We start from the raw sequence: 17,668 nt of genomic DNA on the forward strand, positions 1-17,668 counted from the left end.
ATGTACAGTAGTACTACTCACATATTTCAAAATGCTATTCACAAACTTATGGACGGAGACAGCTACCTCTTCTATCTTGTCTCCGCACATGAAGGTATCCATTTTCTTAGTAAATGTGGGACGGGAAAAGGGGAGAAGCTGGGAAATGTGGAATACTTCCTATAAAATGGATGGGAGTTAGGGAAATTTACGAAGGGGTATGATAATACGAACATCCACAAAAAAAGTACGACTCCTGATATTCACAAATTATACTTATGAAGTTATGATAGTCTGAAAGGTGTCAAAACAATTGTAAGCATACTACAGCACCGCACATGGCCGCTCACAGGTATACTGCAGCATACTTTCATAGAGAAAAAGGAGGGCAGGAAAATAAAATAACTCCCCCCACCCTTCCCCTCCCCCCCCACCCCCAAAAAAATCAGCATAGTTGTTCTTCCCCTATCTAAAACCAGGGGGGACAAAAAGCCCACTAGGCACCAAGGTTTCTTTTTTAAAAAATTTATGTCGGGGTGCAGGCTGCCAAGAATGGGCATTGCAATAGCCCCAACCCTTCCTCCCAAAAAAAAATAATCAGCAGTCATTCTGAAATCGTGCATTTTCCCTACATTTCTGTGCTGTAAACGTCCGTAACCCACAGGAATCCACAAAATTCCTACCACCCAGCATTGCCCCATCTGTACTGATAAACTTATGTGGGTGCCCAAAGCAAAGTCAGCCTAACAACAGATGAAAAAAATTGCCCTTTTGGACCCGCTTTGGTTCCTTTTGGCCCTTCCTTGTCGCAGGCTCTTGGCCCACCTTCACAAGTGAGGTACCATTTTTTGGGAGACCGAGGGGAACACCAAGTGGTAGGAATTTGGAGCTCCCCTCAGATTCTAGACCTTTCCATCTCAGAAATGTGAAGAAAAATGCATTTTTAGTCAAATTTTGAGGTTTGCATGTGATTCAGGTTAACAGAACCTTGTGTGAGCCACACAAGTCACCCCATCCTGAAATCCCCAGGGTGTCTAGTTTAAAAAAATGTACAGGTTTGCTAGGTTTCCCTAGATGACAGCTGAGGTAGGGCCCAAACACCTCAACTACCCACTTTGCCAAAAACAGGTCCGTTTTGCATGGAAAATTCTGATGTATCCATGTTGCGTTTTGGGCCGTTTATTGTCAGGGACACTAGGCCTACCCACAAAAGTGAGGTACCATTTTTATCATGAGACTTAGGGTAACACAGAAAAGTAAAATACGTTTTATTAACAGTTGTCTTTTTTCTGCATTTGCGCCATCCAAATGTAAGACAGTTTGTAAGAAAAAAGTAATTTTGAGAAATGCCATCTAATTCACATGCTACAATGCATAAGCCCAAATTCAGAGATGTGCAAATAACCACTGTCTGAACTCCATATCATGTGCCTATTTCGGAAATATATAGGTTTCCTTGATACCTGTTTTTCCACTCTTTATATTTTACCAAATGAATGACTGTATACCCGATATACAATGAAAAACCACTGCAAGGTGCAGCTCAAGTGTTGGCTCTGGGCACCTAGACTTCTTGGTAAGCCCACAAGCCCTATATATCCCCGCAACAAGAAGGGTCCAGGGGACGTAATGGTATATTGCATTTGAAAATCTGCCATAGCTGTAAGAAGTTACAGATAAATATGAAGACACAAATGGCTTTTTTATTTCAACTCAATTTAAAAAAATACATATTTCAGCTGTTCCTTTCTTTAGGAAAACCTTGAAAGAAATACACCAAATGCTGAATTCAGTATTTTATCTACTTTTCAGAAATTTATAGCTTTCCGGGATCCACCATGATTTCAAATCTATTCCTACCACTAACTGGAAGGAGGTTAAAAGCACAAAAAACAGGAACAAGCATTTGCAATGCAATTGGCCTCGCATTTGCTTGAGTTAGAGCTATTTGGCATTGTAAATTCATACCTAGACTTTTCTTGTCACATAAATTGGTCAACCATGCCTCATAATTTCGCCTTTTCCTGCCACATAATTCCAGTGGCCCTGCTAAAGCACTTCAATTTACCTTCTTCCTCTATCTGCAGCAAAAAATGAAAATGTTGCAATTTCGCATCTTCATTTAAATCTGCCATGCTAATTCCAATAGAATACCACTTTCACCACCCCACCATCAGAGTTGCTGGCTGGTTAACACAATTCCCCAAAAAAAGGCACAATACAGCCGCAGAGGAGAAATAAACTTCCATCTTTAGAATACGCAGGATGCTGGAAAAAAAAGGGAACACATTTGGCATGGATAGCATATGTGGACGAAAGTTATTGGGGGGGCCTGAGCGCGAACTACACTTGTACATGTTCAGTATAGAGTAGAGCCACACCAAGGTGTATTAGTGTCTATACAAGTGAGTAAATATACTTTTACTGTTGTGGATAGGCCCCATATGCAGACCACATGCACTGGAGTGACGGAACCCACTGTAAATACAAGAAGCGGTGCCAAACATGAACAGTCATCCTTTGATTACACAAAGGTGCAGTGTCAATAATGGAGAGGCAGATGCATTGCACTGAGAAGTATTTTCAGAGATGAGTAAGAAGCCGCTAATAACAGAACAAGCGGTGCCACAGATGGACAGGCAGCCTACAAAAATAGCAGTAGTATTCAGTGGCGGGAAGGCATCGGAAGGCGAAGGCCCCAGGTGGGGGGAAAGGTTTCTCAGTGTGTGCTGCTGAGGCTGCCAGTGACTCCCTCCACTTCATACATAGCAATGAGTGTCATGGCGACACGAGTCAGTAATGGAAAATCTTACCTGAGGATATGGAAATCTCCCGAGAGCAAGCTGTGGAAGGAAAGTAGATTTGACGAGTTTAAAGATTTGCATGTGAGGGCATCACTTCCACTAGACAAGTACTGATTAAAATGAGAGAGAGAGAGAAAGGGAGATCATACAGGTATGGTAAGCAGTGGGCCGTGAGCTTTACCTCAAATCATCACCGGTTACGACAAGGCTGGCAAAATCCCCCTGGGCATTAATGTTTATCAGTAATGGCCTCTATCCTTCCTCGTGGAGCCGCCCGGTAGAAGTCATACGTAATAGTGCTCATCCTCAATACCTGAATAATCCTCCTCCTCTCTCTCTCTCTCTCTAAGACATATACAGAAATATATTCAATGCATCGCGAGAACGTGTACAACAGCATGCGTCCTCACTGATAAAGAAAGCAAGCTGCACACCCCGTCAGCACAGTTTCAAGTGAATAATAAAGACACTCCCAGTCATTTGTCTGGGAGGATGCTGTAAAAAAAATCAACCTCTGCCCACTCTTTTTATTACCAGGTTAACACTTACAAAACCATTAAACATACAGTTTATAAAGTTATATTGAATCGTACCAAAAGATTACGAATGCATTAAGAGAAAAAAAACATACAGATAAATAAAGATAAAGCCACTAGCAAGGCTAAGTAGGCAGATTTTCCAGTGAAAGACGAGTAGCCCTCGAATAATGTCAGAATAGATACAGCATTTTAACCTTCTGAAGTCAACATGAGCTTTAATAAATAATTTTCTAGCAAGATTAATCAATAATCATTAATAAGATGTAAAGACAGGCAAAAGGATAGAAAGAGAAAAATATACATAAACAACTAAAGAAAAAAACAGAGACAAAGACTAATTGAAACAGATTCTTAAAACATAATAAAAAAGCACTGCTCCTACGCACCAGTAGGTAGTGTCTGGATGTGACAAGCGGAGCCATATACAAGTGCCACCCATGCACGATGAATTCAGTGACTTTCAGAAGTCTGTTCACGCCCTGAGAGGCTGAGTCCATCAGCAGATTGGAAGGGCTAGTAAGCAGATTCCTAAAGTGGAATATTTTTAGATGGCAAAGTAGACGATTCCACAGAATGGAGAGGTAGGAACGCACTAAGTAATCTGTGGTTAGATACAGAGGATAGAGAATCCTCCTGAAAGAGTGTTACCAAAGGTAAGCAACCTGTTTTTCTGATGGATGCTTCTAATTGCAGATTCCTCACCTTGGGAAAATATACCAAAGCAGTACCTCCCTAGGTAGTGGGTCTGTGGAATGGCTCATAACAATAGGTCCTGCAGGATCTGACAGACAAAGTGCCCATCCTGACAGACCTGACGTACAAGTTACTTGCCTTCGGTAACAAACTTTCTCTAGTAGAGACATATTCTAGTTGCAGATTCCTTACCATAGAATTTCCCATCTACCCCTCCCCCCCACCCCCCCCCCCCCCCACCCCTGGAATCAGACTGGATCCGGAGATTTTTTCTTTGAGCAATACCCTTGCGCGTCGGTAGGTGGTGTTAGTCGACTCCACAGGCGTCGTTGGCATTGTAGTCGCCATGATGACGTCAGGAGTAGTACAGAGACGCTGCCTCAGCGCAGTGACATCAGTTTCTTTTAACGACTTTCCACGCCAAAGCGCAAAGCCACTAAGAACACTGAGATTGGTGCGCCACAGCTAAGGACCTGAAGGGGGAATCCCTGTCCCTAGATATCAGTTTGCATGTGGGGAGAGCGGGTGGATCAGTAAGGAATCTGCAACTAGAATATGTCTCTACCAGATATTTCATTACCGAAGGTGAGTAACTTGTTCATCTGATAGAGACTTCTAGTTGCAGATTCCTTACCTTAGAATAGATACCCAAGCAATGCCATCCTCGGAGATTGGCTGCGAACCAAGATCATACTAGAAAGTTCTGCAGGACCGAACGACCACAGTAGCCATCCCGAAGGACATGACTGTCCAGGCAGTAATGTTAGGCAAACGTGTGCAGGGATGCCCACGTAGCTGCCTTGCAGATATCCAGGACAGGAACTCTGCATGCTAACGCAGTGGATACAGCAGTTGCTCTGGTGGAATAAGCGTGCAAGCCCTCAGAGGGTTGCTTCTTAGCCAAAGCGTAGCACATCTTGATGCAAAGAAGTACCCATCGAGAGAGGGTATGTTTTTGGACCGCTTCCCTTTCTTCACATCCATATATCCAACAAAGAGTTGATTGTCCACCCGGAAATCTTTAGTACGATTTAGATAGAATGCCAATGCTCTTTTTGGGTCCAGACAGTAGAGTCTCTCCTCATGAGAAGGATATGGGTGTGGGTAAAAAGTAGGCAAGGTGAAGGACTGGCCTACATGAAGGCGTAACAACTTTGGGAAGGAAGAACACCACTTTGTTAGGGTGCACAGACAATGAGGGGTTTGAAGAAAGACCTTCCAGCTCACTTACTCTGCGAGCAGAAGTGATGGCAACAAGAAAGACAGTCTTGAAAGTGAGGAGCCGTAAAGGGCAATTGTGCATCGGCTCAAAGGGAGTACACATTAAGTAAGTAAGGACAAGATTGAGGTCCCACTGAGGCATGATAAATGGAGTGGGAGGAAATAAATGGGACCTTTATATTGTCAATTGACAATAGGAGACTTAAAGAGTGAGGGCTGATCAGGTAACCTAGGAAAGGCCGAAATAGCTGATAAATACCCTTTAAGGGTGCCCAAAGCAGAGCCCTTCTGAGCTAAAGAAAAAATGAACAAAAGAACCTCAGAAAGAGGAGCAGAGAGATCATCAACAGATTTGTTGGTACACCATGCCACAAATTTATGCCAACGAAAGGCGTATACTGTTTTGGTAGAGGGATGCCTGGCTGCCAAGATAATATAACAGACTTCGGGTGGAAGGTCAAAAGCCGGCAATTGCTGCTGCTCAATCTCCACGTATGAATGCGGAGATTGGACAGGTTCGGATGGAACACCGTCCCCTGTTGCTGTGACAGAAGATCCACCCGAAGAGGCAGTTTGAGTGGCTGATCGGTGGCCATGCTCAATAGCTCTGGATACCATAATGTTCATGCCCAGTCTGGAGCCACCAAGATAATTTGGGCCCGGTCATTCCTGATCTTCTCAAGAACTCTTGGCAGAAGTGGTATAGGCGGAAAGGGGTCTGGAGTTCCACTCAAGATGAAAAGCATCTCTGAGCGAGTGCCGCCTTTGAAACTCCAACGGGCAAAACAGCTGACATTGCAAGAGGCAACCAGCTCTAACCAAGGCTCTCCATTTGCGCCACCTCCAGATGGAGACACCATTCGTGATCGGCTGTGCATCGACGGCTGAGTTCGTCTGCTCTGGCGTTAAGAGAGCTCGCCAGATGTTGAACCACCAGGGTAACGTCCTGATGTTCCAGCCATGTCAAGAGGCGTAGTGCCTCCTGACAAAGGGTCCAGAACCCTACTGTGCCCAGTTTGTTGCAGTACCACATGGCGGTAGTGTTGTCCGTGAACATTTCCACTACTTGCCCTTTCAGACAGTGAAGAAATGCTTGCAACACAAGCCTGATTGCCTGGAGCTCCAGAAGATTGATATGGAGCCCAGACTCCGCTGGAGACTAGAGGCCTCTGATCTCCGCCTCTCCTATGCGGCCGCCCCAACCCAGAAGTGACGCATCTGTCATTATGGATGTATCTGGCTGGGGAACGGAGAGGGATCTGCGTGGACCCAATGTGGATTCGAAAACCACCACTGTAGGTCTTTTGCAGTCCTCTCCGAGATCTGACCCATGTCAAAGAGATTTCCCTGATGCTGCGCCCACTGAAACTTCAAGTCCCATTGCAGAGCCCAAATATGCCATTTGGCATGTGTCACTAGCAGGATGCAGGAGGCCATGAGGCCCAGCAGCCTCACAGTCAGTCTTACCGAAACCCAAGACAGAGGATGAAAGATCGGAATCAGAGCCTGAATATCTTGGATTCGCTTTTCGGGAGGATAAGCCCAAAACTGCACTGGGTCCAGAACAGCTCAGATGAAAGGGAGCGTCTGAGAGGGAGTCAGGTGTGACTTTGGCACGTTTATAGTGAACCCCAATGTGTGCAGGAGGTTTGCCGTAGTCTGAAGGTGAGAGATGACTTTCCGGGGCGAGTCCGCCTTCCACAGCCAGTCGTCGAGGTAGAGAAAGACTGAAACCCCTAACCGACGCAGAGGAGCTGCAACCACCGCCATCACTTTTGTGAACACCCGAGGGGCGCAGGACAGGCCAAAGGGGAGCACGGTAAACTGAAAGTGCTTGTGACCTACCACGAACCACAGTTAACCTATGGGCAGGCAGGATGGGAATGTGGAAATAAGAGTCCTGCAAGTCCAATGCTAAAATTCAGTCCCCTGGGTCCAAGGCAGACAGGACCTGAGCCAGGGTGAGCATTTTGAATTTCTCCTTCTTGAGGAAGCAATTGAGGTCCTGAAGGTCCAGGATTGGATGTAAGCCCTGGTCTTTTTTGGCCAGCAGAAAGTAGCAGGAATAACAACCTATTTCTGGTGCAAGAACCTTCTCTATGGCTCCCTTGGCCAAGAGAGCCGCGACTTCCTGGCGGAGAAGTACCAAATGATCCTCTGGAAGAAGGGTGACTGATGGAGGCATGGCTGGTGGTGCAGATTCGAAGAAGAGAGAGTAGCCCCTTTGAACTATCTGCAAAACCAACCTGTCTGTAGTGATGCCGAATCCTGCCGCTAACTGGACAGGAGTGAGAGGACGGACTAGGAGGGTTTGGAGGCTGCAGCCGGAGCAGGGGTGGACTGGGCAGACCTCTGGTTCCCTGTCCCACATCCACGTGGGATTTCGCGTCCACGGCCATGCAGAGACTGAACAGCAGGGGTGGCACGGTGGCCGGGAAGAGGACGTGACAGGGTGCTTCTTCCTTGACCACGAATATGGGCGAAAGGTGGACTGTTGGGGGCAAGGGGCAGTGGAAAGGCCAAGGGACGGAGCCGCAGCCCGGGAGTCCTTGAACCTCTCCAAAGCGGAGTCCACCTTGTCTCCAAAGAGACAGGAGCCATCAAAGGGCATGTCCTTAAGAGACTGTTGGACATCCCCCGAAAAAGCTGAAGTACGCAACCAGGCGTGGCGCCTCAAGGCCACGTCGTCAAAACCGATCTGCCTAGAGAGTCGGTCATGTCCAGCCCACATTTGATCGTGAACTTTGCCGCATCACTCCCATCGGTGACAGCTTGGGAGACGATAGCACGGGCCTCCTCCGGTATCTGCGGCAGAACTTGTGCGACTGTATCCCACAGGGAGTGGGTATAGCGGCCCAAAAGACATGCAGTGTTCACGGACCACAGCGTGAGACTGGAGGAAGAAAACATCTTCTTCCCAAATTGTTCCAGCCTTTTTGACTCCCTGTCCGGGGGTGCGGAAGGGAATGCGCCCGAGGAAGAGGAAGCCTGGATGACAAGACTCTCAGACGTGGGGAGGTGGGTCAGGAATTTAGGGTCGTTCGGGGCGGGCCGTTGGCGGCGTGCGATAGTCCTGTTCACAGGAGCCCCTGTGTTGGGTCTTGACCAAGTACCCAAGAGGACATCAGTGAGGGCTTCACTGAATGGTAGAAGGGGCTCAGATGTGGAAGTCCCCGGCTGAAGCACCTCAGTCAGGAGATTTGACCTGACCTCAACAGTAGGCAACTCAAGGCCAAGGACCTCAGACGCCCTACTGACCACCACAGAATATGTTGCTCCCTCCGCCGTAGCCACGGTAGGAGGAGACAGCATGCCAGTGTCTGGAGAAGTGTCCAGTCCACTGGTCTCACCCAACTCCTGTGCCCAGGCCTTATTAGGGTCATCCTGGTATTCATAAGGGTCCGGGGACCTCTTCCATCCTTCCCCAAATTCGTACCCATAAGAAAAAAGGGTCCCAATCTGACCTGGGGTGAGTAAGCCCCATCGAAGATAGACACGGCATCTGCCAACGCCGTTCCGACTCCAAGTCGTCAGGGATGAGGATCGGGGTCAACATCGATGGTGGGCATTACTGAAGACGGGAGCGTCGACAATCGATCCGGCACCGGAGAAGGTCTCAGTGGTACGACCGGCGTCAGTGCGGATCCGGAGGGGACCTAAGTGTCCGGAGCTGAAGCCGCCAGCGTGGAACCCAAAGGCCCCCGACCCCAAAGGCCCCCGAACCCCTTGGGCAGAGGTTGCACCGGCTCCTGGAAATTCGGGGAAGCACAGTGCGGGATCAGAAGCAGGCTCTGGAAACGGAGGCTTCGAGCATCGACACTACTCCAGAGTCGCATCAGCCGACAGGGTGAAGTCGAAGGGTGATGGGACCTTACCTTCTTGGCCCGAAGATTTAGAGGAAGACGAATGGTGGTGGCTCCGCAAGTAGTCTCGAGACCTTCCCCTCGAGCGAGAACGGGACCTACACGGAGTCGAGCGCCGGGCCACCATTAGCTTAAGGGACCCCTCCCTCAAGACCTTCCGGTGCATGGCCCGGCACTCGGAGCACGACTTTGGGTTGTGGTCGCGCTCCAGGCACCAGATGCGGATCAGTCACCGACATCATGCAGTGACAGTCCTCGCACGGCTTGAAACCAGTCTTTGGGGACATCTCGACGCACCAAAAACCCACCAAAAAACTCGACAAAAGGGTCGAAGTCGGTCAAACAGAGACCAGGGTAGCTCTTTCCGGATCAGAGCGTGGCGCGGAAAGAAAAGAACTGATGTCACTGCACTGAGGCGGCATCTATGTACTACTCCCGACATCATCACGGCGACTATGACCCCAACAACACCCGTGGAGTCGACTGACTGGCCACCTACCGATGCAAGAGTATTGCTCGAAGATAAAATCTCCGGATCTGGTCTGACACCTGGGGGAAAATTCTAAGGTTAAGAATCTGCAACTAGAAGTCTCTATTACATTATCAAGTGACTAGTACTTCGTGAACATGTATACGGATGCCCACATGGCAGCCTGACAGATATTAAAGACAGGCACTCCCATGTGCCAAAGCCAAGACAGCTACACCCGGGAGCCTGAAACTCACTCAAATGACATGCTGATATTATTGCAATCAGAAAGACAGTTTTTAAGGTCAGGAGGTGTAAGGAACAACTATGTATTCACTCAAAAGGAGTACACATTAGGTAAGTGAGAACCAAATCTAAGTCCCACTGTGGCATCGCAAAGGGCTTTAAAGGAAACATGCTGCGAACATTTAGGAAAACGCATCAAAGGTGATTTGAATGAGGATGGCTGGTCAAGCAAACTTATAAGGCAGAGAGGACTGACATGTAACCTTTAACAGTGCCCACTCGGATTCTGTGCTGGGCCAAAAGCTAACAACAAGACACCCAAAAGATTAGCTTGCAACAGGTCTATCTCGCGGCTACCAAATCAAGCCACCAACTTATCCAAGCAGCCAGCATACACTGATTTCATGGAAGGATGCCTGGCTGCCAGAGATACTTCAACTTCTTTGTAAGGGAGATCAAAAGAGATCAACTGCTGTCTCCTAATCCCCACGCATGGCAGTGCATGTTGCACAGAACCTGCCATGCTGCTGTGACAAAAGATTCTCCCAAAGTGGTAGCCTCATCAGAGGACAGATGCTCAGGCCCAGAATTTCCAGGTAATAAACTCTTTTGGCCCAATCGGGAGCCACTAAGATGACTTGGGCCTGGTCATTTCTGGTCTCCTTCAGACCATGAGGCAGGAGAGGTAACAGCGGGAAGGCATAGAGGAGTCCTGCACACCTCTCTAGGCAAATTAAGTCCAATAGAGAGACTATTTTGGGCACTCCTACAAGCATAACTGTTAACACTGCACATGCGCGGCGATGGTGAAGAGATTATTTCAGGGTTCTCCCCACTGTTTAAAGTGCCCTGAACCAACAGTCTCACTGCCACTCATGATCTGCTAAGCATTACTGGTTGAGTTTATCCACCCTGGCGTTTAAAGATACTGCCAGCTGATGAATGATCAGGGAGATCCCCAGACGATTCAGCCAGGTCCAGAGTCACAGGGCCTTCTAGCACAGAACCCAGGACACCACACTGCCCTGCTTGTTGCTGTACCATGTTGCGGTGGTGTTGCCCATGAGAACCTACAACAGCCTCTCTTTGATGTTGACAGGATAGCCTTCAACATTACATTAATTGCCTGCAACTTCACCAGACTGATGTGGAAGTGGGTCACCTCCACAGACACAGACCCCTGATCGCCACCTCTTCTAGATTTCTTCCCCAACACCTAATGAAGCATCTCTCACAGCTGTTGACTCTGAATGGAGTTACTGAGTTAAGCTGGATGGAATCCCAACAGGTTTCTCTGGTGCTGGGCCCATTGGGACTTCAGATCCCATCATACAGCCTGCATGTTCCATATGGCATGGTAGCTGAGCAGGATACAGGAGGCCAGTAGATCAAGAAGCCTCAGAGCCATCCTCACTGAGACCCAGAACAGAGGTTGAAACAACAGGTTTATAACCTGAATGTCCAGGCTTCTTGATTCGGAGGGAAGGCCCGGAAGTGCACTGCATCCAGAACAGCATTGATGATAGGAAGCCTCTGCAAAAGAGTGGAGTGTGAATTTGGCAGGTTAAATGAGAACCTCAAAGTTGTCAGGAGGTTCACCATTGTCTTGAGGTGGTACATGACTGACAGTGGCAAGCCTGCCTTTAACAGTCAGTCATCTCCAAAGAAGGGAAGTGACAACCACCATCACCTTTGTGAACAGTCAAAGGGCACTGGTGAGGCCAAAAGGCGACCAAAGTGCACATAGCCCACCTTGAATGACAGGTAGCGCCTGAGGGCCTGCAGGACAGGGATATCAAAATAGGCATCCTGCAGGGCCAACACCACCATCCAGTTTCCAGGACAGACAGAACCTGGGCCAGCTGAGCACCTTGAATTTGTCCTTTCGCAGGAAGAAGTTGAGAGGCTGACTATCCAAAATAGGAAGAAGGCCTCCAGCTTCCTTTGGCACAAGGAATAATACCCACTCCTCACTTTTGAGGACAATACCATCTCTAAGGTTCTTTTGGCCTAAAGAGCCTGCACCTCCTGGCGCAAAATAGATAGTTGGTCCTCTGCAAGCTACTGTGATGTAGGTGACAGGTGAAGCAAGTCAAAAAAGAATGGCAGGACATAACCGCACTGGACAATTTTAAAGAACTACCTGTCAGCTGGAAGCTGCGCCATCAATGAAGGAAGAAGCTGACCCTTCCACCTACAGGATGGATGTGTGCTGCTAGGGGCGAACTAAAGATGTTCGAGTTGTTAACAAGGAGGAAGAGGATTTGGACATACTCTGCCACTGATGGCCTGGTCATTGTCTAGTCGGGCTACGGCCCAACCTAAAACTGCTGGTTCCCCTGTTTTGCGGACAGCAGGGCCAGACTCTGCTGACACACAATGCCCTGGGCATATCCCTCAAAAAGGCGAAACTGGTGGGGGGATTGCCAAACTAGGGCCGAAAGACAGAAGAGAGTGCAATGTCTCGGCTTGCTCTAAAACATTCCAGAGCAGAAGCCACTTATTCACTGAACAGGAGGGAACTGTTAAAGCGCTTATCCATTAGGGATGTCTGGATGTTCCCAGAGAAGCCTGTGAATTTCATCTATGCATAGGACAAAACCACCGCACTCATCCCAAAAGCCCATCAAAGACAATCAGTGGTGTCTATGCCTAATCAATGGAGAACTTAGCCTTCATCCAGGCCATCCTGAATGGTTTGGGCCAAGGAAGCATGTAAATCTTTTGGCACAGCTGGTAAGATCTCATGAAACATGCCCCAGAGTGCATGGGTGTAGTTACCCAAAAGGTAGCTGGGATTTACCGACTAAGGCTGGCCGACAACAACATCCTCTTACCAAACATTTCCGTATGTTTGTATTCTCTGTCCACAGGAGTAACAGGAAGGGCTTTAGGGTTGACTTTACTGGTAGACACTAGCACCACCAAACTCTCAGGGGTTGAATGCTGAGTTATAAAATCAGGGTCAACTGGTGCTGGTCTGTGGCAAATGGTCAGAGTATCAGAACATGGTTTAGAGCAAGTGTCCAAGAGTGTATCAATGAGAGCCTAACTGAAGGTTACGTAAGTGCCTGAGCAGGCTGAAAGACCTTAGTAAGGATTTTAGTTCCATAGTAAGGAGGTGGAGGTCAAGGACTTTGGCAGCTCTCCTAAAGACTGTAGCAAAGGATGTATTTTCCTCAGTTGCTAGCCCAGGAGGGGAAACCAACCCAGTACTGGATGCACGATTGAGGGGCAATTTAGAGTTTGGGTCAGAGGGTTTGAATATTGGTTGCTCTACATTGGTATCAGGGAGTGGTCTTGGTCAAAGTTTGCTCAAAGTCGGATACCACAATAGGTTGTAGATCATCCTCCAGTGCCAATGGCGTTGACATGAAACGGAATGGCACTGATTTTGGTGCTGGACTGGAAGTATGCACCAGTGCCCAACCTGAAGTGGGATGAAGGGGTACAGATGGCTCCAAAGGTGGAGCCTTGATGCCCGAAGGCACACCAGGAGAGTCGCATGTGTGCCTAAGATATGCAGTATGGCCTCTCTAAAGGCTTTGATCTGCTGCAACGCTGTTGACAAATCTAGAAACTCGGGGCACATCAAGACCGAGGTTGAAATCCACTTCTCTGTTGAACAGGCGTGAGACCTGGAGACACAATGACACCCTCACATCTTCTCTGGAGATCTACAGTCACTGGAAGGAACAGTATCCCATTTGGACTTCTTGCGTTTCTTTTTAGACTTACCCTAAGATATTGACCGCAAAGAAGGTCTGACATGGGAAGAACATTAAGAGTGGGTACGGATCTGCTTTCACAACTTTGACTGGGTGAGGGACCTGCATAGAGTCTTGCTGTGTTGTGCCACAAAGAACGTCACCTCACATTTTCGGATGGCTTTCTGATTCACCTGGTGGCATTTGTTGCAGGCCTTGGAGTCATTTTCAGAATCCAAAGACCAGAGGCACACCTCGTGGGGATCTGTCACAGACATATTTTTGTGACAATCCCTACAAACAATAAACCCTGTAGTCTTAGGAGTCTGACGTGTTAACTTGCACAGTGAAAGAATATAAGAGATAAAATCATTGTGAAAAAATACCTTCAAGTAGGAAGAAAAGAATCAGCACTCTGAATCCTCATATGGAGGCGAGGAAAGAAAGGTTAGCATGCATGGGTGGCCCTTATATATGGCTCCGCTTGTCACTTCTAGAGTGCAACAAAGTCGACACAGAGTTGCACGGAACCACCTACCGGCAAGCAGGAGTACTGCTCTTTGAGTTTTTGGGTCCAGTCTTTTGCCTGGGGATATTCACAAGGGGATAAATCTGTGTTAAGAGTATCCATCAGGAACGATATATATATATATACACACTGATACATCAATTGGTCTATAAAAACAGATTTCAGGAGAACAGGTGGATAAGTTAGAGTTGAGTATTTAGACACATAGTGAGGCGGACATTCAAGATATGCCATATTAGTCAACAGTTTATTTCTGGTCCCTCCCACCAAATCATCATTAGGCAAATGGTGAAATTACATTACAATCCAAAAAAATATTATCAATCTTTTAAAAACTATGGCGTAATAATAAAACCATATCCATTAGCCAAAGAGCAATTCATCTCGAAGAAATATTAAAAAAATGTTGCAAATGAAAAAATAAAAAGATATAGAACAACAACTTTTTAAAAGTGTGGACCCATTGGCTTTTGTATTGTGGAACGGTTGAACCACACTTCTGTATCACCGATAGACATCAGAACCATATAACCATGTGTGAACCACGGGAGTTTACTTCATGTTTCGCCTGACGTTAGTTCAATCATTGCATTCCTTAGGAAGATTGGTTCAAAGGAGGACCTAATCCAAAACAATAAGGTCGCAATGCAGTTTTTTCTCAAATTTTGTAAGGGTCAAATCAAATCTAACGTCAACCTGTATGGACCATTAAGAAGCCTTCATACAAGTCGAAAAAACATAACTGCAACTGAAGATAATCATGGGCAATATAAGTCATCCTTGAATTGTGAGCCGTGTGCTACATCTGCCAGGTCGTTAACAAAATAATTCATAAGGGAATAATTGAACCCCCCACACCTAGTAGAGAAAAACGCTTGACAAAACCTACTCTGTGGGACAATGTTAAAACATCCCTAAAAATTTGCTTTTGCCACCTGGTATCATCACAGATGCCTACCACAAAGATAATCAAAGTCCTGCAACTTTTACAAACTAGTAGAATAAATTGTAATATTACATGTGAAAAAATATGTGGGCCTAAAGCCCCGTTTCTGCTTTTCATTACAGAACCTTTCTAGTAATTTGCGACCTCATATGAGAAAAGAAAAGTTGCTAGGGGTATCTAAGAGAGTCCAGGTGACAGATATGTCTCAAGATATTTTATATATAGTGAAAATAAATCAGGGGCTAACACACAATCCCACCCAAAGGGGCTGAATTCTGGAAATATTTTGGTCAGGTCTCCATTTGTACCCTATCATACTTGTGCCTTTTTTTTCCCAGTAAACAGCGACTAAATTGCAGTGAATAGCTCCTGCGTGACCTCCAGTTCTTTAGCGCACGGGCCAAAACTTAGATCTTAGAACACTAGCAAATGCGGTTTTAAAATCAAAATAAGCTACATAAAACGTATATCTTAATTCGTCCTTTTGTGATCAATAGATGTAATGTATAACTGGAGCGGATGTTGTGATTTACATTGGGAGTTATGCTATAAGATCAGCGACTTTTTCTAAACATAATTTTGACTTTAGTATGCCCTGAGAACCTCTATTGTTTCAATTTGCGCAATATACACATTTGTTACGATTAACTTATACCTAATGTGTTCTACTAATGTGTTCTATACGAAACCGTTTGCTTGACATATATGCTAACACAAATATTTTAAAAAGACAAATCCAGAGACCTTGGGTCATTCTCTCAGACAGCATTCCCTGACACAATGTTAGCCTGACACTGCATGTTTCCGCCTTTTCCATTTCCTAGTTCAGTGGTTCCCAACCTTTTGACTCTCGAGGACCCCCACTGAATCACTATTGGAAGCCTGGGACCCCCAAGCAATTTGTACAATTTAAATTTCAAGAATTAAAACAGTAATTTGCAAGAAATACTCAAATTAGTAAAGATATGATTATTTTATTTTGAAAATATGCAAAAAAATGAAAACATTCAATGGGAAGGTCGACACTGCATCTCCATCACTAACTTTTCATTGTTTGGTTTTATTTAGGGAAGCAGAATCCTCAGGTCAGATTCTACATTTCCTAAGCCATTTGTTTCTATTTTTAGGTACATAAGATCTGAGAAGCTTTTTCACATATAAATGTGGTGGGGAAAGGAAGTAAAACCATAAAAGCCTCTCTTCTCTCAATAACCTCTCTGTCACATGTAATTAATTTGTTTTATAGCACCTCTCATACCAGTGAAGGGTGTCGGAGCGCTTTACAGTGGACTTACAAAGTGTAGGATTCACATGTCATCTATACTGGTAGGCATTTTCTAAGAGTGTTTGGTTTGGAGACATGCAAACTCAGGATTCAGAACATAACACAGTGGTTAGCGTTGTCTTTAATAATAAGAATGTATGTCTATGCAAGCAAACATTTTTTTACAAGCATTAGGATAATGAAAGTCTGGGTAAAAACATACATTTCTAATTTCTGACATGCAGGTTGCATGCAGCTCTTTGACCGCAGTTCATAGCTCACTGTGCTACATTACGATTGTAATTTATGAAATGCACAGTGACAAAATAATCTCTGTCACAAAAGCAGTAACCCACTGTGTTATGCATATAAAATACTGTTCTTAGCATGATATAGATTTTTTGCAGCAGGCATGTTAACCCTCTGCGCTACCTTAGATGAGTCAAAACTGCCACTAGTCAAAACTCCCATTTCTCTCCTGCAAGAACATTAATCACATGAGTTATCTTGACGCATTTATTTTTTGCGTGAAAGCTGGTGGATGAATTTGCAGTGCTTTTTAAACTGCTGCATAAATAAAGTAATGAATAGAAAAACACGCACGTGTTTCTGAGAGACCCCAGCTGGAGAAGTGTCTTCCTGCCAGCTCAGGGCTGCGGACCCCCTGGGAATGTGTCACGGACCCTTGGGGGTCTGCGGACCACAGGTTGGGAACCACTGTCCTAGTTTGTTTCCGCCTCCTTCTCGCATGGGCGTCAATTCACCTTAATGGCAGGGGTAGCGGAAGTGACATCACATGATACTTGATCTTTACTCTTTACTGTGACTCACACACACATGCTTACATATTCGGTCACATAACCATATTCTCACTCACAAGCATGCATATCACATTCATTTGAAAGCATGTTTACTTACCTTAGCTGCCAGTCATAGTCCTCCGAATTGTACTCCATTGTTATTACACAAATAGTAAATAATATTATTCACTATTTGTGTAATAAAAACCTTGACAGAAACCAGGAAAGGTGAACCCCAAACGACGTATATTAGGGCGAGCTACCCCTGCGTTCCAGGCACTGATTTTGCCACCTCTGAGGTCAGGAGTCGCAAAGGCAGAGCCGGGCGTCACAAGGGGCAAGCCAGGGGTCGCAGCTGCGACCCCTGGCGACCCCTAAATGACGTCCATGCCTTCTCGTGCTTGCTCTTTAGCCCATGTTTTTTGGCTGGTACTTACGATAGCTGAGCACAACCTGTTTCCTGCAACAGATGGGTAATACCCGTCTCTTCTGGTTCAGTTGTCACCGAAACATTGGCAGTTTCTCCCACTTTGCTGTCATACTTAGGAACTACCTATTTCCGTCTATTTCTTGTGCCCACTGGGTACTGCCTGGGTCTAGTGATTTCG

The 17,668-nt window shown here is 46.2% G+C and overlaps 1 protein-coding gene across 1 annotated transcript in view; it reads right to left on the reverse strand.

Moving 5' to 3' along the window:
- MAP2K5 (mitogen-activated protein kinase kinase 5) overlaps window positions 1–17,668 on the reverse strand; it is a 1,242,853-nt gene that overhangs the window by 436,018 nt on the left and 789,167 nt on the right. Inside the window, exon 17 of the mRNA XM_069222863.1 lies at window positions 2,793–2,822. Coding sequence (XP_069078964.1) covers window positions 2,793–2,822 — 30 coding nt within the window. The remainder of the gene's footprint in view (window positions 1–2,792; window positions 2,823–17,668) is intronic.

Source organism: Pleurodeles waltl, chromosome 3_1 (assembly GCF_031143425.1).
Source record: "Pleurodeles waltl isolate 20211129_DDA chromosome 3_1, aPleWal1.hap1.20221129, whole genome shotgun sequence".
Taxonomy (NCBI): domain Eukaryota; kingdom Metazoa; phylum Chordata; class Amphibia; order Caudata; family Salamandridae; genus Pleurodeles; species Pleurodeles waltl.